This window comes from Delphinus delphis, chromosome 13 (genome assembly GCF_949987515.2).
Source record: "Delphinus delphis chromosome 13, mDelDel1.2, whole genome shotgun sequence".
Lineage (NCBI taxonomy): Eukaryota > Metazoa > Chordata > Mammalia > Artiodactyla > Delphinidae > Delphinus > Delphinus delphis.
Window position 1 is genome coordinate 16567506 of NC_082695.1, and position 24410 is coordinate 16591915.

Genomic DNA, 24410 nt, shown 5'->3' on the forward strand with positions numbered 1-24410 from the left:
CCAAAGACAATACTTATTCTAGAACACACTCTGGGACAACCTCCGTAAATTTGGAATCACTTCTCTTGACCTGGGCGGAAGCTTCCTTCGCACCTCTCTAGCCGCTGGGCGGTCCTCGCGACCCCACCCCAGCACCGCCTTCGGGGTGTTTGGCCTCATCTCGTGCGGCCCATTGCCGGGGCAACCGACGCCGAGAGCGGTGCATTGTGGTCTGCAACAAAATGCAGGAGAAAGATCCTGAGGGAACCATTGAGTCCATGGGCCAATGGGAGAGTTCTGGGGCTGTGTCAAGCCAATAGGGACGTTCGGTGGGGGGCGGGGCCGGCGGGAGCAGGGCGGGGCTTAGGTACTAGGCGGCGGCGGGTGGCGTGGGGCTCCATAGATGCGCCACGGCTTTAGTAGGGACCGTTCGTCTCGACCGGTCTGAGCCTCGCCAGCCCCTCCCCCAGGAGACCGTTGCAGTCGGCCAGCCCCTGCTCTTTGGTGAGAGACTCGGGGGGTTCCACTATCTGGCTTCGTCCCCTGCCGGACTTATCCCGCCGTTCGGTCCGCGCGGCCCGCGCTTCCTGAGAAGTGGGGTTGGGGGTCGTCCCGGGGTGGCGTGGGGCGGGCGGAGCGGGCCCGGGAAGCTGGCGCCTCGCAGGCGCAGCCCATAACCCAACTCCTCACCCTTTGCCCGGGCCTCGCCCCCCCAGGTAACCATGTGTGACCGAAAGGCCGTGATCAAAAATGCCGATATGTCGGAGGAGATGCAACAGGACTCGGTGGAGTGTGCTACTCAGGCATTGGAGAAGTATAATATAGAGAAGGACATTGCGGCCCATATCAAGAAGGTGAGGACAGGGCGCGGGCGTGGGGTTTCGGGCAGTTTGCGCTCAGCTGGGGCGAGTCACAACTTAGTTCCTTCTCCTCGATCCTGCGTCCCCCGAGCAATGGCAGAGATACTTGGGGGGCACGCAAAGTAGCGCGGGTGTAGAGGTTTCCAGAAAAGGACGCAAATGAATTTTGCGCTTCTCTTGAAGATCGGCCCCTCAGCGTTCGAAGTTTTTTTTTTTTTTAATTACCCAGCTCCACGGGGAAAGCGCCACCTAGTAACGGTTTCTAGGATCAGGCAGCAGCGGTTCCCCCCCTTCTGCATGATTGCTGCGCCCAAGATCCATCTGGGTGCTCGAGAGGGGGGTAGCTGCGTGGGTGTTTCCAGCAGGGCCGAAGGGAGATCTTGCCAGCCTTCAGTGGGGAGTCAGTCGGCAGTTGAGGGAAAGTGGGTGGTAGTGAGGGCTGGGTACTAGGTTGGGGGATTGGTAAATGGCAGTCTGTAGAAAGCTGGCAGGCCTGCCAACTTCTCCAGCTATGTTTTCTAGAAGGGAAGGAAGCTGGCAGCCTAAGCCGTGGGAGGGTTCTAGTCGAGAATGAGAAGATGAAAGACTTCGGATGGAGCAGAAATAAATACCTTTTTGACAGAGGCAGCAGCAGTGCGTTGGTCTAGTTTGTAAGAATTTTATTCCCCTTAGTCTAAAAGACGTTCTTGCTGTGTACAATACAATAGTAGCCAAATTTTGCCTAACTCACCAGAGACTTGTAGTACTTTCATAGAGAAGGACTAGCTTTGGCCCCTGCCTAGAGCTACCCAGTGAAACCTAGAGCCTCTGGGGGTGGGGAAAATAGGGAAAAGTTGTTACTGCAGTTTGCTCTCCTTGAGGACCAGGTGGTAGATTAGCACTGTTAGGATAGATGTGGGAAGAAGGGCTATTGACAGAAAGATAAAATTTGCCCAGGTAGCTGTCAGGTTCTGCTTCCAGCATTCTTTTTATAGGGACAGTGGAGTGCCAAGTGTCTTGTCCGTTTAAATTTTGATCCACAGTGGTTTAGAAGCTCATTGAGGCTTTGTTCTTTTGGAAGTCTTCTGTTTCAATAATACTGAAATGAGTTATAGTGGGGGTATTTTGGGCTAAATATTTACTATTTTCTTGGCTTTTGTAGGTGCATGTCGTACAATAGGAGGATAGTTTAGTTCTGTTTAAAAACTAGAGGATAAACTAGAACTGATGTCACCTGCTGTTAATGAATAAGAATATTCTAGAAGTTATGAAGGTGTAATTGCCATGATAACAAAGCGCTCTGTCTCTGACGTTGCCCTTTCTGACTTTTACCTCCCCAGCCCCCATTCCCAGCTTAGCTCAGATTGCAAGTATGTTTGCATTAATGCACCATGTAGGCGATTTGGAGCTGAGGAACATTCTTTCATTCTAAGAATTTGCAGATGCTGACGTTCCTTCTTTCTGCTCTGCTTATCTAGGAGGCAAACTCTGACCTCTGGTTTAGCACTAAAATTCTGTGTTCTTTTTCTCCTCCCCTTCCCCCAGGAGTTTGACAAGAAATACAACCCCACCTGGCACTGCATCGTGGGGAGGAACTTCGGTAGTTATGTGACACATGAAACCAAACACTTCATCTACTTCTACCTGGGCCAAGTGGCCATTCTCCTGTTCAAATCTGGTTAAAAGCATGGACTGTGCCACACCCAGTGATCCATCCAAAAACAAGGACTGCAGCCTAAATTCCAAACACCAGAGACTGAAATCTTCAGCCTTGCCTAAGGGAACACCTCGATCTTTATTGTGTTGTTTTGTACAGGGCATTCTCTGTACTAGGTTGTTGTGGTTATAAAGCAATTAGCAAAACAGCTTACATTTGTATTTATTTTCTATTCCATACCTCTCTGTCCCATGTTTTTTCTCTTCAAAATCCATTCCTTAAAAGAAATAAATGTGTTGGAGAAGTGTGCGTTAATAACGATTTGTTCAAATAATCTAGGGTTGAAGATGGCCTATTGTTTGATCTTGGGTAGTTTGGTGGGGGTGATTCCTTGAAGTTTCTGTGGGATATAACAGACTAGCCTATTCAACGCTCTTGAGTTTCATTCTTGCCCATCCTGCTACTGTTATGCATGGAAGAATACTACTCAGAAGTGCATGTTAAGAAATGCATGGCAGAGAAACTACTGAATTAACTCTTATTCCTAATCTGATGCTTTCCTTAAGTGCTCATTTTGTTAAAAGATACTGCTATAGAGTGTTCTGGGCCTTAGGCCTCAAGTGGTGATGAATGTATAGTAGTTCCATGGTTGTAAAATGGAAATAAGCTAATAAGAAAGTTGGGCTCTAGACTAATTTCCCCTCCCCTGCCTTGGCCAAAGTATATTCTAAAGATTAAAGGTGGTCTTAAAAGGGAAATCTTTTGAGGCAGCCCTCCATGTGATTCTAATAAAGTCTGCAGGAATTTAAACTTATAAGCCTGCTGTGCTGTGCTTTAACTAGCTGTGTTCACATGTGAATTGAAGCTTTCACTAAAAGACCCAATTAAAACTGGATAAGTAAACTTCATTAAAGGTTTCCTGCTATCAATTTTAGGAAGACAAATCTTTTCTATGAATAAAAGCGAATATGGCAGACTTGGCTTTTGTAGATAGGAAATATTCCAGAGGCTGAGACAACCCACGCCCATCCTGGGAAGCTGCAAGGAAGGTCCTGGCTTTTAAATTCCCCTTTGTTTTCAGTGTTCACATGAGGTAAGCCTTTTTGTTTTAGACCTTGGATCTATGAGATACAATTAGGGTGTCTGAGCAGCCAGGCTAATGCTACACAGAGCGGGTGATAGATCTGAATTGACTGATGATTCCATCTTGAGAGCAATATTAGGTCTGTAACATCTTTGGGAGGTTGTTTTTCTTTACCAGAACTTGGGGTCTTAAAAGTTCTAGTGAAGTTGATCAATGTTAGGACTGAGAAAGTTTCAGGGTAGAGGGGCAAACAATTGTTTTACTATTATGGCAATTCAAGTGGGAGAAGTTTTTCCCCTGCTTTCTGCAGGAGAGGAGCAGGAGGTACTGTGGAACGGGACTGCAATTGCAGTCGTTTAGGTTTGTATTTATATGAACAGACTGAGAATGTTCCTGTAATACATCTTTTTTCTACCTCCTTTTCCTCTTTTGTGACCTGGCTATATTTGAAGCCCAACAGGTGTTTGGCTTTCAAAGCTGCATCAATCTTGTCGATTTTAGCTCTACTTCCAGTCTCCAGCTGCCTTCAGGCCACAAACGGCTGGACAATGGGAGTTCTAATTTCATCAGGCCCATATCTATTGCCAGGAAGTGACAGCTTTTAACTTTTCTTTCTTGATTCAGATATGAGAATCACATTGCCACTGAGCGAGGACTGGGTTGATGACCTATGAAGGTTTTTTTACTGCCTGCTCCTTGTTAATTTCAGAGGCGCCAGCTGGCTGAAAACAAAACTTAAAAGTTTTTCTAAGGTTTAGCATTTTATCAATCGTTCTAAGGTGCTGTTCTTTGAGACAGGTGTATATAGAGTGCTGTATCTGGAAGCTTTTCAGTGACAAGGGCACAATCTTGTGAGTGAAGGTCGTGACTCACGTGAAGGGGTAAATGACCCCTTCTGTGCTGGGGCGAGAGGCAGCATATCTGAAGACTTTTCAAATAGCCTTGAACTAAGGTCTCTGCAATTCAACTGCCAGCCAACTCACAGGTTGATTTCTGCAATTTCTTACCAACCCTCCCCCACCCCCCAAAAAAACCCTTAAGTTTCATCTGCACTGAAAATATTTATGGTCTCATTTTTTTTTTTTTATGGTCTCATTTTAACATCAAAGAGTGGACTGTATTAAGGAGACAAGAGCTCTGTCCAGCTCTTCTGAGTACTGGAGGGGGTTTGGCTAGACAAATAGTTATCAAACTTTTTTTTTTGGCTATAAGATCCTGACTTCAAACGTATCCTGACAAAGAAGCTCTCTTTGTAAGACGTGAAATCAGGTACATTTATTCCTTCAACAAGGATTTGTCAAGTTTCCTTCATGACAGGCACTGAGGACACAATAGTGGCTTTTGGTAGAAGAGGACTGAATGAATAATGATGAAAGTGTATTTCTTTCACCTCCCTCAAGAAAAAAATGGCAAAACCCATGAAAATTGTAAACTCTTTTAGTGTTTCAGGGCACAATTCTAGTTGTGATCCTTAGCCCTCTAATTTGGGCCTTGGCTTTTGGCCCCAGACTTAGTCCTAGGCTGAAAGATGGACTTGGGTACAGCTAGGAAGTTTTCTGGTTCAAATCATCATTGGGTTCTAATGATTCATTATCCCTTTGGAAGGCAGCACTGGCAGAGAAGCCACAGATACACTTCAAAACTGAGTTTCAGTGCTGGTTTTCCTTAACCACATACTACAGAGCCAAGAAAAATTAGTAGGAGTTAAGCAGAAAGTACAGACTAAATACCTCTGGGAGAAGGCCTGAAGCAGCCCCAAAGGAAAGCTGCAATAAAGTGACAGAAGCTTGTTTCTTTCACTCTGAGACTGGTCACATCAGAACATGAGTCCAAGGCGCACAGCCTTAGGAGGAGATGTTGTGCTGGTCTCACTAACCACATTATCCTTCGGCTCCAGCCTTTTGACAGGATGTGACTGGTTCACACTCCAGGATCTTAAAGGAGTTACAGTTTGAAGCCAGAATGAATGGCTACAATGCCTGATGTTAGATTTTCATAAGTCACCTTCTGAAAACCTGCATCTTCTATCATCTCCTTGAACTCCTCCTAAAACACAAAGAAGGATACAGCAAAAATCGCCTGGATTTCAACTGTAGGGCCTTTGTTGTAAGCTATAGAAGTTTTTTACCTGAGATGGGAACTGTCGGATACTTTCTACAAGGTATTGATAGGACTTCCAATCTCCTGCAATGACCTCTCCCAGGACAGGAATGACCTGGAAGCTATATACATCATAGAGCCTAAACAAAAAGGCAAAAGATTAAGATTAGAACGTGACCATTAATAAGCAAGAAGGTCTAAGCCTGGGATTATAAACTCAAATGCCTATAAGGGTCAAGCAAGTACCTGAAATAAGTGAAGTGGGCCAGGTGCAGAAGCCTAGGGAGTAGTGAGGGTGTGGTGACAGGCACAGTTAGGAAGTACCAGAAAAGTGGAGAAAGGGCAGTTACTACTCAGCCCTGACTATTGCCATGTGGGAATATGGGCTTAACCAGGATTGCCATATATCTGATTTCTCAAGTGAAGCTGGAAATCTAGATTTTTATGTAAAATTTCCTGATTTTAAAATATGGACATCTAAGTCAATTTTTAAAATACCATGAGTCAAACAAAATACATATGTGGGCCCACTTGAGTCTCTGGTTTGAGACCCTTCTAGCCTAGGTGTTGTCATTCAGACCTCAGAGGTGGCACTGTCCCTCAGGGACTCTGGGACACTGAACTATGAGGTTCATGCCTGTAGCTTACTGGCTATTTTCTTTCCACTTTGGGATGGGAAACCCTTGGCTAGATGATGAAAATCAAGCCCTGTTAACAATACCAACCTGGATACGAGCGGATTGTTTACTTGGCTGAACTCCAGACAGAGAAACCGTCCTCCTGGCTTCAGGACCCGATGGGCTTCCTGGAGCGCCTGAGCAAGACAGGAACAACAGAACACACTCGTCAGCAGCCCTCATTCAGCTCTGGGAGGCTGAGGCGGCGTCAGCTTCTATGGGCATTATAAAAGTGATTTCCCACAGATCCCGTGTTCACTCTCAGCTGGGAAGCTGTAACAGCAGAAATAGGCATTCTGCTGCCCGTGACTAGAGAAGGTTACTTGGAGTAATCTAAACTGACTCAGATTGGTACAACGCCCCACAGGCGGCAATTTTTGAATTACTTCTCAAAATCACAATGGATATTCCTTTTTGATCCAGCAATTTTACTTCAAATAATCTATCTTACAGAAATGTTTCTATTGTGGAAACGACATGGGTTATTCATTATGGCACGATTTGAACAGCACCAAGATTAGAAGCATCTTAACCATTAATGAGAGACTGGCTAAATTACGGAATATATACACAAAGGGAATCTATGCAGCTATTAAAAAAAGGAAGAGCCAGTGTTCTTTATGTGCTGACATGCAAAAGTCTGCAGGTATATAGATATATAGATATATAGATTTTTTTTTTTGCGGTACGCGGATCTCTCACTGCTGTGGCCTCTCCCCCCGCAGAGCACAGGCTCCGGACGCGCAGGCTCAGCGGCCATGGCTCACGGGCCCAGCCACTCCGCGGCATGTGGGATCCTCCCGGACCGGAGCGCGAACCCGTGTCCCCTGCATCGGCAGGCGGACTCTCAACCACTGTGCCACCAGGGAAGCCCTGCAGGTATATTTTTAAGGGAAAAAAAAGCAATGGGCAAAATGTTTCATATGCTAATATTTGTATAAAAAAAGAAAGAAAATAAATACACTTAATATGCACAAGACATCTTTGCAAAGCTACATTAAGAAATTGGTGACTGCAGGGGGAAGAGGCACTGAATGGCTGGGACACAAGGTGAAGACTTTTACTGATATATCCGTTTGTGCCTTTTGAACTTTGAATCTACTAAAATTTATTATTTTTTTTAATTTAAAAGGAATAATAAACTGGCTACAGACATAGGACAGGTCATAAAAATGAAGCTAAAGTACACCATAAAGGATGTCCCACCCAAAGCAGGCAACTAGGCAACTGGAGTCCACATTACAGAAATGAAATGGGGTGCCTTGCTTACCATCTTCAAATGTTTGGACAGAATGTTCAAGCAGAAATAAAGAAGAGCTGCATCAGATTAAGAGCTGAACATTTCCCTTCTTCCTACAGAGGAACCATGAATCTAGCTACCTTCTGCCAAAATAGGGTTTGAGTGCCTTTTTCTCTGTCAGCCTTGGAAATCCCTCTGATCTGCAGTGTCAGAGTCAGGTGGCTTCACAAGCAAGAGGAAGCAGATGAAATGAGAGAGCAAGACTGACAGTCTCAAAAATGTAAATACTGGGATTTCTCTGGTGGTCCAGTGGTTAAGAATCCGCCTTCCAATGCAGGGGACGCGGGTTTGATCCCTGGTTGGGGAACTAAGATCCCACATGCCACAGGGCAACTAAGACCATGCACTCTAGAGCCCGCATGCCACAACTAGAGAGAAGCCCGCCGCCGCAACTAAGACCTGATGCGGCCAAATAAATAATTTTTTTTTTTAAGGATGTAAATACCAACCCAAGCAACAAAGGCTTCTGTGGGGATCTGCTCTGTGGTTTTTTTTCAATTTTGTGGGCAGGAAAATGGGCAATTTAAAGGATTAAGACCTCTAAGCCTGAAACATTCAACTCAGGAGCTGAGCCCAGAGAAGACTCTCTCCCTTTCCTCATTCACCGTGGAGCCACTCCAGGAGAACTAATATCCTGAGTCACGCAAGCGGATGCAGCCATTCATTACCTGATCAATGTGTGTGACATTCCGGATCCCAAAGGCAATGGTGTAAACATCAAATTTGTCATCATCAAAGGGCAGTTCTTCAGCGTCTCCCACTACCCAAGCAAGTCCTGAAAGAGAAAAGCAGTTCTGGCCTCAGTCTGGACAACTGTCTCCTCTGCACCCAGTGAACTGTCAAACCTGAGGAGGGGGTCATGGGAAACCCTGAATTTTCAGTAGGCCAGACAGAACTGTGGGTACCGTGGACACCCTGTTTGCGGCTGGCTTGTGAAGTGGGGACAGTCCTGTGGCAATTAGCCCTTAAACCTGTGGAATCTGAGCTAACTCTGGGTAATTAGTGTCAGAACTGAACTAAATTGTTGGACAGCTGGTTGACATTGGAGAACTGGAGAGCTGCTTGGTGCTGGGCAAACATCACACATGTGGTATCTGAAGTGGTGTCAGAAAATACACACCTGCCTTCTCCAGTGGATTCCTGGCCACCGTCTTCACGGTGTCCTCCAGTCCTGAGAATGTGAAGCTGGCGCCCTTGAAGTTTAGCAGGAAGTCCCCCCAAGGTTCTCAGAGTAGACACTGGTTACTTAGTTATGCCTTACCCTTAAGCAATTTTTATCCAACTAGGTGTTTTGTGTAAAGCACTGTGGTTAAGAGCCCAGGTCCTGGGGTTGCCTGTGTTCTAATTCCAGCTTCCCCATTTATTAGCCATATAATCTTTAATAAACTACTCTGTTTCCTCATCTGTAAAATGGAGTCAATAATAGTACCTACTTCAGACAGTCATTGGAAGTATTCTAAGTATGTAATTTAGTATAATTATATTGGTTCTACTGGAGTCATAGAGAAGCAAAGTGTCTTGACTGCAAATCTGGTCATGAATTCAGAAAACACCCAAGGGAGCTCCCCATCAGGGTAGCTATGTCCTCTGAGGATCCTGATTTGGCTTTAATATTATTCAACTTGCAGTGAATCAGACATAAAGTATGATATAGGGACTTCCCTGGTGGTGTAGTGGTTAAGAATCCGCCTGCCAATGCAGGGGACAAGGTTCGAGCCCTGGTCTGGGAAGATCCCACATGCCACGGAGCCATTAAGCCTGTGAACCACAACTACTGAGCCTGTGCTCTAGAGCCCGTGAACCACAACTACTGAAGCCTGCGTGCCACAACTACTGAAGCCCGTGCGCCTAGAGCCCGTGTTCCACAACAAGAGAAACAACCGCAATGAGAAGCCCGTGCACTGCAATGAAGAGTAGCCAACGCTCACTGCAACTAGAGAAAGCCCGCGCGCAGCAACAAAGACCCAATGCAGCCATAAATAAATAAATACATTTAAAATAAAATAAAACACTTGGCTTCCTTAAATAAATTAAATAAAAGCACTGTCACGTTCGGTGTCTCAATGGAACTTAAAAAAAAAAAAGTATAATATAGAAGGAAGGCACTATAGGGGTAGGTAAATGGAAATAACCCTCCTGGAAAGCATGCCAGCAGTATTTAACAAGAGCCTTAGTAATAAGTATATCCTTTGACCCAGCTATTTGAATTTTAGGAGGAGGACATTAATGACATCATCATCAAAGCTACTGCTTACTAAGCCCATGATGGCAGGGTCTGTGTTATCACTTTACATACATTATCTTCTCACATCCTCATACCGACTCTGAGACAGCCGTACTATCATCTTCATGTTTCAGGTGAACAAAATTGAGTATCAGAAAGATTGAAGTACCTTGCCTAAGGTCACACAGATGGATTAGAACTCAGTAAGTTTTATTCCAGAGCCTGTGTTTTTAACAGTTATGGGATAGTACCTCCTACTGTGAGAAGGGTTATTATTTTCTACATTTTATAGATAAGGTAATTGAGATCTAGAGAGCCTGAACACTTGTCCAAATATATTGTCAGTAAAAAGAAAATAACGATGCATGCAAAAATTTACAAATAAGGATGTCACAACATTGTGCTACGTGCAAAAACATCAGAAAAAAATGAAAGATCAACTAGTTACATAAATTGGTTATGCAAATCATAAAACATCCATATGAGAGAATATCATAAAAAATGATTTTAAGGAAATTTTTTTTTTTTTTTGGCCGCACCATGCAGCTTGTGGGATATTAGTTCCTTGACCATGGATCGAACCTGAGCCCTCAAGAGTGTGGAGTCCTAATCACTGGACCGCCAGGGAATTCCCAGGAGTTTTTAATAACATGGGAAAATCTCATGATACAATGCTGAATTAAATAAAGCAGGATACTAAATTATATACATAAGATGTTCTCAATTTTATAAAAAGAACATGATTAGGAAAAAGCTAGGAAGGAAATATATTGAGGGTCATCTCTGGATGCTGAAACTCTGGTTAATATTTACTTCTTAATACCTTTTCAAAGTTTTGATTTCTAATATCCAAAATTTTCCCAAATATACCACTTTTATAAACCATCAAATAATCTTTTTAAGGTTCCTGCCCTCCAAGCTTCCATTTTGGGAGGAAGTGCTACATGTAAGTAAAACACATAATAGTACTACACACAAAAATGCCTTTACACATTAATTTTTTAAACTATTAAATCATTTCTAGGATCTTCCTACTTAGTTTCAAATTTTTTTGCATGGTATTTTTTGCAAAGGCATTATTATTGGAGATTGATAAAGCAAGGAGGAAAGATAAAACCATACTATGCAGCATGTAATGATTCTATGCAGGTGGATTTCTTGGCTGTTAGGAGAGCCTGAAGGGCAAGCTGTGCTATGGAAGAGATGATTCAAGAGGTGGAACATTACCCATCATTTCCATCTTTGTTCTCCAGTCTTCGTGGCTAAGCACCAGAGAGAAGGGAAACACGTTTCTCAGTAGGAGTAAGAACACGGTGCCTTTGTCTAGAAACACTAGTGATTGTCAGCCTTCTGATCAGTGTTGATGGTTAACAAAAGAGCCCTTCATTTGGGGGGCCAAGTGGGCTGCAGTTCGTCTAGGCAGCTCATTCTGCGGGTGGGAGGAGGAGGAGGAAGCAGAATTGAGCTAAAATAACCATAGACACTCATGGTGGGGGTGGGGGAGGGGAGAAGTGCTGACATGGACCCAAGGGACTTGGCTTCCTTTGCTGTGCACCGCTGCCTCTCATGGGGGCTGCCTGCAGTGCTCGGCCAGCGTGGAAGAGGGCAGTGCAGCGGCTCTGAAGAGCTGGGTAAACATGCTGCAGCTGCCAGATCAGTACTACTACTGGGGCATAAAACTGGGGGCAAAAGTATTTCAAAATATGAAAACAAACAGAAAGCCAAATGCAAAATGTATATCTTTAAGCTAGAGCAGAAACTGTCTATTTGGAGGCTGCAACAGGTTCCTGGAGATACCCAGGCATTCTCCCATTGGCTGTTGAGAGTACCGTGCTAGGGAAATTTGAGGAGTACCATTTACGGGTGATTCTTCAACTGCATCAGTTGGGCCCTCTGAGAAACCCACGATGAAATAGAGGTAGGAGGGCAAAAGGGTTTTTTTCTTTTTTGGGGGCAGGGGGTGAGAGGAGACACCTGGAAAAAATAAAAAGGAGAGGAAGCAAGGCTGTGTGGGAAAAGCCATTAGACCTACAATGGAATATTACTCAGCCATAAAAAGAAACGAAATTGAGTTATTTGCAGTGAGGTGGATGGACCTAGAGTCTGTCACACAGAGTGAAGTAAGTCAGAAAGAGAAAAACAAATGCCGTATGCTAACGCATGTATTTGGAATCAAAAAAAAAAAAGGTACTGATGAACCTAGTGGCAGGACAGGAATAAAGACGCAGACGTAGAGAATGGACTTGAGGACACAGCGGGTGAGGGGCGAAGTGAGAGTAGCATTGACATACATATACACAACCAAATGTAAGAGAGATAGCTAGTGGGAAGCAGCAGCATAGCACAGGGAGGTCGGCTCGGTGCTTTGCGATGACCTAGAGGGGTGGGATAGGGAGGGTGGGAGGGAGCCTCAAGAGGGAATATGGGGATGTATGTGTGTATATGGCTGATTCACTTTGTTGTACAATAGAAATTAACACAGTATTGTGAAGCAATTATATTCCAATAAAGATGTATTAAAAAAATAAATAAATAAATCACAACCCCGCCCCCCCCCCCCCCCCGCTCCCCCAAAAAACAAAGCCATTAGACCTGGATGAAGATCTGAGAAAGTCTCAGCCCACCCAGTGGCGGGGGTGGGGTGGAGGTGCTCTGGAGCAAAGACTGCCTGTGAAAAGAGCCCCACGTGGGAAATGTCCAGGCCTCAGGAGCCCCCTGGTTTGAAAGCTGAAGCAGAGCTTAGTTTTGGGAGGGGGATGAAATGGCTCAAGAACAGGGCATGGGGGTCACTGGGGAGCTGCTGGGAATTAAAAGCCAAACTTGTCTCAGTGTCCAAGAGCTGAGATCCAAAGAGTCAGCCCCCATTCCGGATCTGCCATTTAAGTTGTGTTAGCTGAAGCAGATACTTAACCTCTTTGGGTTTGGGTTATCTCCCCTGTCACATGTGGCTGATAATCTAACTCCCTGGGTTGCTGAAATAATGTACATAACAGCACACATGCTGGACGCAGCCACACAAATTATCTTCCACTCCTACCTACCTGCAAGTTTTTGAAACCTGGAAAGAAAGCATTTCAGCATTGTACATATTCCATCTTATTTTATAAACATATAAACATCTCCTCTGGGTCCATTTTCTGCAGGACTTACCAGCTTTGTATCCTCGAGCACGGGCTTTCTGTTTTCCAATCTTTAGCATCTCCTTGTTGATGTCACAGACCATGACATGAGAACCGTCCAAAGAATCCTCCTCATTCTGGTACTTTTTGGCAATTTCTTCCCAGGATAAATTTTGTTGGGCCCTTAATTGCCTCTTCTCCTTTCTCTGATGCTGTGCCTGAACATAATTAAGGAACCGGAATGCAATGTCACCTGTGGGAAGCCAACAGGAGGAAAGATCAAACACAAACAAAAACAAAAACCCAGCATTTCTTAAACCCCAAAGGAGCAACAAAGGTACAGGGGTTGAGGAGTGTATGAAAATTGAATTTTGTACTCATCTCAACAGTAACTATTTTTTTAATTTTTATTTTTATTTATTTATTTTATTTATTTTTGGCTGCGTTGGGTCTTCCTGGCTGTGCGCCGGCTTTCTCTAGTTGCGGTGAACGGGGGCTACTCTTCACTGTGGTGCACAGGCTTCTCATTGCGGTGGCTTCTCTTGTTGCGGAGCACGGGCTCTAGGTGTTCAGGCTTCAGTAGTTGTGGCTAGTGGGCTCTAGAGCGCAGGCTCAGTAGCTGTGGTGCACGGGCTTAGTTGTTCCACGGCACGTGGGACCTTCGGGGACCAGGGCTTGAACCCATGTCCCCTGCATTGGCAGGCGGATTCTTAACCACTGTGCCACCAGGGAAGCCCAGTAACTTTTTATTTTAACAGTAAATTTCTAACGTCTAAGATTCTTTAAAAAACCTGGACTTCCCTGATGGCTCAGTGGTTAAGAATCCGCCTGCCAATGCAGGGGACACGGGTTCAAGCCCTGCTCCAGGATGACTCCACGTGCCGCGGAGCAACTAAGCCCGTGCGCCACAGCTACTGAGGCCACGTGGCACAACTACTGAAGCCCATGCTCCACAACAAGAGAAGCCACCGCAGTGAGAAGCCCGTGCAACACAACGAAGAGTAGCCCCCACTTGCCACAACTAGAGAAAGCCTGTGCACAGCAATGAAGACCCAAAAATAAATAAATAAATTTATTTTATTAATTAATTTATATTAATTTAATTTAAAATAAATTAATTTATTTTATTTATTAATTTATTTATAAATTAATTAATTAATTTTTTTTTAAAAACCTCAGGCTTCCCTGGTGGCGCAGTGGTTGGGGGTCCGCCTACTGATGCAGGGGACACGGGTTTGTGCCCCGGTCCAGGAAGATCCCACATGCTGTGAAGCGGCTGGGCCCGTGAGCCATGGCCACTGAGCCTGCGCCTCCGGAGCCTGTGCTCCACAACAGGAGAGGCCACAGCAGTGAGAGGCCTGCATACCTCAAAAAAAAAAAGAAACCTTTAAAAAATTGCATATGTAATGCATGGACACATTCTTACTATAAGACTCAATACCTAAACATGTAGAATAAAACGTGAAAGTTGCATTCTCTGTCCACACTCTCCAGACATAACAAGTGTTAAGAGCTCAGTGTGCATCCTTCTAGCCTTTTTCTAATAATTTTTATGACAGTAACATAAAGGTACAGTCACAAGCAACAGTTCCCTGCCACACCACTTCCTACTCCCAGTTCAGTTCCCCACAGACCATCCTTCCCAACTCCTTTAGCTGTTTATTCTGTTGGTTACAGCTACTTCTTTACTCACCCCCATCTCTGCTTGCTTTTATCCTCCCAATATATTTTATCACTTTTCATAATTCCTCACAGATACCTTTGTAACCTAAAGTAATAAACTAATCAATATATTTTTTTAATTTTAATTTTTTTATTGAAGTATAGTTGATTTACAATGTTTCAGGTGTACAGCAAAGTGGTTCAGTTTTACATATATATACATTTTTTTCTTTTTCATATTCTTTTCCATTATAGGTTATTACAAGATATTGAATACAGTTCCCTGTGCTATACAGTAGGTCCTTGTTGTTTATTTTATATATAGTAGTATACATCTGTTAATCCCAATTCCAAATTTATCCCTCCACCCCAGTATTTTATTTCTTATTCCACCAACTACAGACAGTATCTCTTTTGACTCCCTTCAGCGTTCCATCATATATATATTTTTATTCTGTCAAGCCTGATAACATTTTATTTCTTCTATAGCTATGTCTTCTGTGCTTTGTTGATGGTTTGAGTCTAAAAGCTGAAAATCAAGTGTGTACATTATTGTGACCAGGTAAATATTGTTTGGGCAAAGCCAGTGCTTTCCGGGATCACATTTCCCTTTTTACAATGCGGTTTCCTTGTCTTTGTTTTGTTTTTTTCTTACACTGTAAGAAATATATCCTTAAGTTTTTCCATTTTCTCCATCCAATTCGGTATTCTCTAGTCACTTTCCTATATATTTAAATATAATTATATGTACTCATATAAAACAACTTAAAAACATAAATGGGGATCATATTATATGCATTGTATACAACTTTTCTTTTTCTTCCCACTTAATATGTCCTTGAGGCCATTCCATTGGTATTTCTAGGCTTTCCTCATTCTTTTAAATAGCTACCTAATATTTTATAGTATTGATGTATCTTAATTTAAAGCCATTTCTTTTTTAAAAAAATATATTTATTTATTTTTTGACTGTGTTGGGTCTTCGTTGCTGTGTGTGGGCTTTTCTCTTTAGTTGTGGCGAACGGGGTCTACTCTTCATTGTGGTGCAAAGGCTTCTCATTGCGGTGGCTTCTCTTGTTGCAGAGCATGGGCTCTAGGCTCGTGGGCTTCACTAGTTGTGGCACGTGGGCTCAGTAGTTGTGGCACGCAGGCTCAGCAGTTGTGGCTTGCAGGTTCTAGAGCGCAGGCTTAGTAGTTGTGGCGCACAGGCTTAGTTGCTCTGCGGCACGTGGGATCTTCCCAGACCAGGGATCGAACCCGTGCCCCCTGCATTGGCAGGCAGATTCTTAACCACTGCACCACCAGGGAAGTCCCTAAAGCCATTTCTTTATTGAGGTAGAAATAGGTTATTTCCAATTTTTCACTATGACTAAAAATTATGCAGTGAGCATATTTGTAGCTCTACTTTTTCAATGTCTTTTTAAATATATGGGATTACTTTTCAATTGCATTTTCTAAATGGGCAGTTGCCAGCATGTGGTAATGTTACTGGCTGGGGTACATTGGAGATGGAAGCAGCTCTAACTGACCCCCTTCTGTAGCTATCTCTCTGTGCAAGTTTTTGTTTTTGTTTTCAGACTAGATGTCTGGAATTGGAACTGTGGGATCCTAGACTGTAAGCATTTTAGATTTTGATAGATTCTGCTAAACTGTCCTCCACCGTACTGCCCTCTGTGCTTCCTTTTGGGTAGAGGGCCACACCAACAAAGCCACACATAAACATGTGTCAAACATGGACATTATTCTACTGTAATTTATTATTATACATTATCCTATTAGTATAGATTATTACATTATTACATTATATTACACATTGTGACATTTTTCTCTCCAAATGCCTAGTGTGTACCAAATAACAAAGGACCATGCACAAATAAATGAGCTTTTGATATCTGGTATCATAGTAGATTAGGCAGAAAAGTCTGCCTAGAAAGCTTACATAACATGATAAAAGCTCTCCCCCTTTCCCACACCAAAGAAAGAGGGAAAGTGGGATAAAGGTTAAATAGAAGGTAAAACGGTTGTTTAGATGGGGAAATGCCACTAGAGTTAAAAATTGGTCGTTTTACTTTGTAATCCTCTGAATTTTAGAAAAGTGACAGGCACAAAGCTGATATTCTGTGCTTTTGACTGACATTCAGTTAAAAAAGGAAAGAATAAATCTTTCTGAGAAGTGTACTGATTTTCAATTACTATTTTCAGGCTAATGGTAGGTAAGCTAGCTCATTCCAACAAGAGACACTAATTTTTTTAAACTATTTTATTTTTATTTTTTACTTATTTATTTATTTTGGCCACACTGCGAGGCTGCGGGGTCTCAGTTCCCCGACCAGGGATCTAACCTGTGCCCCCTGCAGCAGAAGTGCAGAGTCTTAACCACTGGACCGCCAGGGAAGTCCCAAGAGACACTAATTTTTATAAAAGGAGGTTAGTGGTACCCCAGGATACAGAACTGTATGTTACCTGTGCCTCCAGCAACATCCAGCAGCTGGGTCCCCGGAAACGGGCGCATCTTCCAGAGCAGCAAATCCTTCCAAATACGGTGGATACCAAGACTCATCATATCATTCATCACATCATACTTCTTGGCCACACTTTCAAACACCTGATAGACTTGAGAGAAATACAACATGATTGGACTATTCATAAGATTAACCTGGAAAAGTCCTAAATGAAAGAGGAGAAAGCTTCCCCCCCATGAAATTAACTGTCTGCAAGGTGGAGCCAAGTCATAATGCTTGATGCCCAAATCTTCACCTTAACATTACCCCTTCTAAAAAAGGCTTAAATTACATCATGTAAGAAAGAAGTCAACCTCTTTTATGTTATCTTAGTTAGCTTTACCTAGGGCCATTACCTTGTAATAATGTCATGCACATACTTAAGTACTAAATAGGTTTCTGTTTTTCTTTTTCTTTTTTTTTTTTGCCACACGTCTTGGCTTGCAGGATCTTAGTTCCCTGACCAGAGATAGAACCTGCGCCCTCAGCAGTGAAAGCGCTGTGTCCTAACCACTGGACCGTCAGGGAATTCCCCAGTTTCTGTTTCTTAGAGGAAGGGGCAGGGAGGGGGTTGGAATGTTTATAATATTATTATAATAAAAGACAACAAAATCCTTTAGGAAGACACGACAAATGGATGGGAAGACCTCAGCTCATCTCTGCCAGCATCACTGAGAAAAACCTCATGTACAATTTGGTGGGCAGATGGATGGCAGGATGTGAATCAGGGCCAAGTCACACTGTAGAGGGTCCTCATGACCCAACATAGGATTAAGGCAGAATGTGGAATCTGGGCTAGCTGAAGAGTTAAGGAATTTATTATCCAATACACTTTAAAGTACAGGCTACATTTAACTTCTTTGCACCTCAATTTCTGCCCATGAGATGAGAATATCAGCGCCAGCCCCCTACCTGCCTGCCGTAAGGCTGAATTAGGTAATGAAGGGGAGACACGTTGAGTTCCTCAGATAAAATGTGCTGCTTAGACCCAAAATATTACTGTCCTCTGCTGAATCAGCAGACTATAGAGCCCCCTCCTTTAACTCAATCTTGAATGTCTATTCTCAACCTTGGGATCCTATAAGCTTGCTCTTTGCTTTTGAACATCTTTTGGGGTACTTAGAGGGACACTAAGGCTCAACCCACTAAGTATAAGCCCTTCTTGCTTTATATGGTTCTAATATACAAGAATTTCAGTTACTGTGGTTTAGTTCAATAATGCCAGTCCTCTAGCAACATCATTCAAATCCAGTGGTATATTAACTGTGACTAATTACATAAAGTACACATTTTGCTAGTAGTTCTTCAGTCCACAAATCATACATAAATAACAGATATGCATCATGATCAGAAGCCAACAATGTCACTTCTCTTACAGTTTGTAGCTGGTTGGTCACTATACATCAGTTATTCAGTTCACATGCAGACAGCAAAGCATGTAGTTGTGTTATCTTCTCATCTCAGCTGTAAATCTCTGGGGCATTTTACAAAACTAGATAACTGAAAGAGGAAACTGGCCAATGGAAATGAAAGTGCAACAAAATAATGAAAAGTGATAAACCCTGGAAGTGAAATTTGAATACATCAGTGGAGTTACAGGAGAAACATGACCATGGGAATGTTGATACTGCTGCCCCTCGAGAGGTTTTAGATATGCAGCCAGAGGAACTTTGGGAAAATGAACTTATGGATGTAAATGAGAATGTGGTTGTGATGAAAAGGTTGAAGATGTCCCAGAGGAAATGATGCCAGCAAAAAATTTCACATTAAAGGAATTGTTGGAGATATTTCATGACATTGAAAGTGAAAGGATAAAATGTTAGAAGCTGACTGAACCTTAGAAACACGTCTGACCGTTTGCTGAGGCATGGAGAAGGTGCTTACTCCCTACTGTAAATTATATGACAAAAAGGATGCAAACACTGTTTAAACTACTCGTGGTAAATTTTTTACAAAGGACTAAAACAACTTAATTCTCAATCTTTCTAATTTTTTGTTAGATTTTAATTTAATTTTAAATTTAAACAATTAAAAATTCTAATTGTATTAATTAAATCTAATTTTAAATGACAGTGTGCTAAATAAATATCAACTTTACTATTTTTTCATTTCCTTATATATTTATAACTGACATTAAGAGAGTTTTTGATGTTTGATAATTTTTAAAGGTTCTGGAACAATCGCAATTTTCCCCATTGATCTTTAAGATCATTGTCATGATTTCAGCTTGCATGGACATTTTTACTGTCCTGCATCATTGTGCAAAGATTGCCTGTACTTCAATCTTGGGTCCCAATCTGGAAGTCATATTTAGCTTAGTGGGTAACTCTTCCCCCCGTCATTGTGTGAAATGTTGTTTATACATTGTAAAGCACAATACAGAGGTTAAGCATTATTATTATTTTGGAAGCAACCCATGTGTATTCAAATTCCAGCTATGCCACTTATCAGCAGTTTATTCATCTATACAAACAGGATAAGAGTTCCTACCTCATACGCTTGTATTTATAAGAATTAATGTAAAATATTTTTAAAAGGTTTCAGGGCCTCAATAAAAGTTTGCTATCGTTTTACTTGGCTCCATTTATTTCACTCCACAATCAGTTATCAAGCTCCCAATGTGCATCAGGTGCTGAGGATACAGACGTGAATGAGCCACCATCCTAGCTTTCTGGGGATTCACAGTGAAATAAATGTTAATTTAAATTCAGTATTCAAAGAGTTACAAGGGCTTCCCTGGTGGCGCAGTGGTTGAGAGTCTGCCTGCCAATGCAGGGGACACGGGTTCGTCCCCCGGTCCAGGAAGATCCCACATGCCGCGGAGCGGCTGGGCCCGTGGGCCATGGCCGCTGAGCTTGCGCGTCCAGAGCCTGCGCTCCGCAACGGGAGAGGCCACAACAGTGAGAAGCCCGCGTAGCGCAAAAAACAAAATAAAACAATCAGAGTTACAGTAGAGCTATGTATAATATTTAGTTAAGATTCAGGTGAGAGGTAATACAACGTGCTAGTCTATAAGAGGATGGAAATTCAGTTGTAGGCTCTTTCTCTTATTTCCTGGGTGAACATAGGCCAAGTTAAGGAACCTCTCAGAGTCTCACCTTATCCATCTGTAATATGGGCATAATACCTTCCCCATTACAAATGGTACAGTTGGAGTTTTAAAAAAGTTCTTTTCCTTTCCCATGCTTATGGTGAACACAAAAAACTGCTCAAAAATATCTAACATTTACTGAGCAATTATGAAGTGCCTGGCATTATTCAAAATTCTTCAGTGTATGAAGTAATCTAATCTTCACAAGAACTCTATGAAAAAAGTTACTATTATTCCTATCGGGCAAATTTGGAAGCTGAGGCACACAGAAAATAGTTTCCTTCTTTCTTTGTATAAAAGATGGCCTATCCCTTTAGCAAGAGATTAAGAACTTGGGCTCTGTAGTTGGGCCAAACTGGGTTGGAATACTAGTTCCACCACTCACTAGCTATATTAAACTGGGCAAGTTTTTGCTTAAGCTTTAAGCCTCAATTTCCTCTTACGTAACATGGGATAGCAATATTCATCATCGGGAAGTTGAAATGAGATTGTAAACAAGGTCTGCACACTGCCTGGCACATCATAAACGCTCAACTGATGGGGTTTTGTGATAATTACTTAAAAAGAGGTAGCGTCTCAGTTTGGCAGGGTTAGGCTGGGGCTACTTCTTGGAGGTCAGGACTGCAGAAGATAAAGAAGATAATGCATCAGAGCCGACAGGACGTTAAATCAACCCTTAATATGGGCGGAAGAAACTAGATCGCAGATGGTCAGATTTCCCCCCCTCCACCCTCTCACCCTTTTCACCTTTGCCCCCCTTCTCCTCTTCCGACACAGTCTCAAACCCGAAGTGCGTTTCGGTTGCCCGCTTCTCTTGGGACAAGGGCCGCGCACCCAGCGGGCCCCTGGGCCAGGAGCTACGAAGCCCGGGAAGCCTGCAGCCCAGCAACACCCGCGACGACCCACGGCAGCAGAAGCTCCATAAAACCCAGCTCCTGGGGGCCGCCATCTTGACAGTCGCGTGACCGCCGCCAGACAGGATGTCGCGTTGCCTCACTAGATGGCTGACGGCGGCCGGCCAGAGACAATATTAGCTGAAGGCGTCCTGAAACCTGATATTAAGGAGTTCTGCAGGATCCCTGGGATTCTGAGGCTATTTAGTCTTTGAATACCCGAAATCCCTTTCTCTTTCTCTCTCCAAATTGAATATAGAATTCACCAGGAATGAGCGGACCCTAGGGAGAACCCCCAATCACTTCTCAGAGGGCACGTCTCTGCATCTTGCCAACCTGTACTACTAACTTCCAAGATATTGAGTAACTCTTGTTTTCTGGTGCAGAAGAGGGCAAACGGAGGTACAGTGTGGTAAAAGGCTAATATTACAGGTTAAATTCTCGCAATCCTTGGCGTGCATAAAGAATCACTTGGCATGATCTTAAAGTGCACATTTCCGGGCCCCAAATACCAGAGATTTTGGATCAGTAAATCTGATATGGATACTGAGAATCTATTTGACCAAACTTCTCTGGTGATTTCTATGAGAGGGATTGGCAGACCAGTCTTGAGAAACATATGCTAGACTACTCTGAATAATAAACATTGGAAAGATTGTTCGTTGGTCTTTCCATTTTATGGACCTAGGAAGTTCATAGATGGGAAGGAAAGCTCTGGCATCTATTTAGTAAGTCGCCAGAAAACACCACTCAGCCTCCCTCTCCTGCTATCACAAAGCTACATTTCTAGCTCCAACTGGTATAGAATGAGTGCTTTCCTTCAACCCCAGATTTTCCCATTCTTTTCTATGGTAAGTGTAACATAGAGCATCTTGCGCAAAAGAGGATGGAGGTGGTGAGTTTTATTTGGATTTCTGTATGTTTCTGCTTTAATTTTCTTTAAAGTATGTTTCCTGTAAATGTTTCACAAGGAGAAAGTGCCAAGGACCCTAAGAAACTACTTTGAAAAGGAAAAATCTCTTCTTGGCTTAATGTAGCCTGACAGATGGACACCTACTGCTTTATTTTGGAAGAACTACACTGGGATTTCTCTCTTTCCCTCTCTTTTAAGAGAGATAGAAGAAAGGAATGATTCACCCATGTAATCAGAGTTCTCACATCTTTGTTAAAGGAAATAAAAAATCATCCAGGAATCTTAGTGTATCTTCCACGTCTATTCATACTTAAGAATGGACTTAAGGATTTTCTAGACTTAATTTGATGCATGATGTAGCCATTCTCTCATTTCAATATGATTTGTGGTGGGAAAAAAGCTGGAAAAGGGAAAACAAGATAAGGACTGGTGGAGGGCATTTAAGGAAATTTAAAAAATGAGATTAGGGCTTCCCTGTGGCGCAGTGGTTGAGTCCGCCTGCCAATGCAGGGGACGTGGGTTCGAGCCCTGGTCCCGGAAGATCCCACGTGCCACGGAGCAACTCAGCCCGTGTGCCACAACTACTGAGCCTGCACTCTAGAGCCCGCAAGCCACAACTACTGAAGCCTGCATGCCTAGAGCCCATGCTCTGCAACAAGAGAAGCCACCACAATGAGAAGCCTGCGCACTGCAATGAAGAGTAGCCCCCCACTCGCCGCAACTAGAGAAAGCCTGCGTGCAGCAACGAAGACCCAACACAGCCAATAAATAAATAAATAATAAATAAATAAATGAAAAAATTAGATTAGTATCTAATTTCCTTTATCCCAGTTAAAACTGTTAACTGCAAGATGGATTGACTTGTATATACTTATTAATGTTTTGTATAACGTGATGATTAATAAGGAACCCAAAAGGGCCTAATTAGGGGAAGTCTAGGATTTTGTCTATTTGTTTATTTGTTTATCTATGACTGCTGATATTCTGCTCATCCTTCTATGCTCAGCTCAAGTAACACCACCTCTGGGGAAGCCCTCCTCTACCCCTCCTAAATTTTTGTATGTCTCTCCTTGAGGCCTCTGCTCTGGTCTGCATTTTGTGTCAACTTTATTATAGTCCTTATCACATTCTTGCATTAATGTATTTTGGAATTCTTTGGGCTGAGCACAGTGCCTGGCATATAATAGGTTTCTAACTAGATAAGGTTAGCCTTATTTATTGTTATATTTATAATAATTATTTATCTTTTTCACAGTGTTTTTCTGTGATCCTTCAAATCTTGAACTGCTACGGTTGGAACGAATCATTTATAATTTTCCAAAGTACAGATGGGTGTCATATGATTTCTAAAATACATATGTGATTTTCTAAGTCTCAGTGTCCATATCTGTAAAATGGAGAGCTGCTTATCTTACAGGTAGTTGAGAATGTCACTTATTAGCTTTGTGATCATGGCAAATGATCTAAGCTTTTTGAGCCCGTTTCCTTGTCTTTAAATTTGAATTATTGTGAGGATAGATGTGATACTCCATAAAAACTGCACAGAGCAGTGTCTGCTAATGATAAGCACTCAATGATAACTATTATTATTAACACTGACATGAAATATTAACAATGATTTATATTAATAAATGACAATGAAATGAAGTAATTGCATGAGGAAGTGCTGTAGAGTGATACTAAATGTAAAGTATTGTCATTATTATCATTATTAGGAGATTGAGTAAGAGCCATAAATAAATTGATATTAATACTAGAATAAGAACTATAACTTACAATGAGTCAATAAAGGAATTCCACAGGTATTCCAACGTTTGGGTGCATTATGAGTGGTATATATTATTATTAGTGTACTAAGACCAAAACCTGTACTGCAAGTCCCATCATCCTGTAAGATCTGTCACACATTGAGGAGGAAAACAAAGGAAAAAAAACAAAAAACAAACAAACAAAAACCCATTGGACCCGGATGTAGGCATAAAACTACATTTCCCAGCGTGCTTCACACTCACATCTCCACTATATATAGTTCATCCGGGTTCTTCGAGATGCTGTTTGGCGACTCGTCGCCATTCCCGGAGCAGCTCGGCCTCGGCCCAGAGGCGAGTGTCGGTCTCTGTGTCGGAGACACTTGTCCCCGACACCAAGACAGCAAGCCCTCTCCCTTGCCCCGCGGCGGGAGAGCGTGTCCGGCCGGCCGGCGGGGCTCGCGCACCCTCCCTCGCCTCCCCTTTCCCTGCAGCCTCCGCCCCGCCAGGCCCGGCCCGGACCTCCGAGCCCCGGCCTCCTCCTCCTTCTCGGTCACCGCCGCCGCCGCCGGGCTCAAGAGCCCCGCCCGCCGCTTCTCCTTCCAGTTTGAGAAGCCGAGGAA

The 24410-nt window shown here is 43.0% G+C and overlaps 2 protein-coding genes across 2 annotated transcripts; one reads left to right on the plus strand and one right to left on the minus strand.

The window, feature by feature from the left end:
* Nucleotides 1-353: 353 nt before the first annotated feature.
* Nucleotides 354-2683, plus strand: DYNLL1 (dynein light chain LC8-type 1). Its single transcript, XM_060028188.1, has 3 exons — nt 354-483; nt 696-833; nt 2364-2683. Exons 2-3 carry the CDS (start codon nt 702-704, stop codon nt 2499-2501), a joined length of 270 nt encoding a protein of 89 aa, XP_059884171.1. The 5' UTR covers nt 354-483; nt 696-701; the 3' UTR covers nt 2502-2683.
* A 567-nt stretch (nt 2684-3250) lies between these two features.
* Nucleotides 3251-21195, minus strand: COQ5 (coenzyme Q5, methyltransferase). The gene is made up of 7 exons (XM_060028184.1): nt 20981-21195; nt 17105-17254; nt 13011-13232; nt 8305-8411; nt 6385-6473; nt 5688-5799; nt 3251-5605 (listed from the first exon to the last, which is right to left on the minus strand). The coding sequence occupies exons 1-7, from the start codon at nt 21180-21182 to the stop codon at nt 5504-5506; spliced, it is 984 nt and encodes a 327-aa protein (XP_059884167.1). The 5' UTR covers nt 21183-21195; the 3' UTR covers nt 3251-5503.
* Between the last annotated feature and the right edge of the window lie 3215 nt (nt 21196-24410).

Coding starts and splice junctions, on each gene's coding strand:
- DYNLL1 (XM_060028188.1), top strand. CDS start 702: ATGTGTGACCGAAAGGCCGTGATCAAAAATGCCGATATGTCGGAGGAG. Junction 834..2,363: donor TTGCGGCCCATATCAAGAAG/GTGAGGACAGGG, acceptor CCCTTCCCCCAG/GAGTTTGACAAGAAATACAA.
- COQ5 (XM_060028184.1), bottom strand. CDS start 21,182: ATGGCGGCCCCCAGGAGCTGGGTTTTATGGAGCTTCTGCTGCCGTGGG. Junction 13,233..17,104: donor GGATGTTGCTGGAGGCACAG/GTAACATACAGT, acceptor GGCTTCCCACAG/GTGACATTGCATTCCGGTTC. Junction 8,412..13,010: donor TGCTCGAGGATACAAAGCTG/GTAAGTCCTGCA, acceptor TTTCTCTTTCAG/GACTTGCTTGGGTAGTGGGA.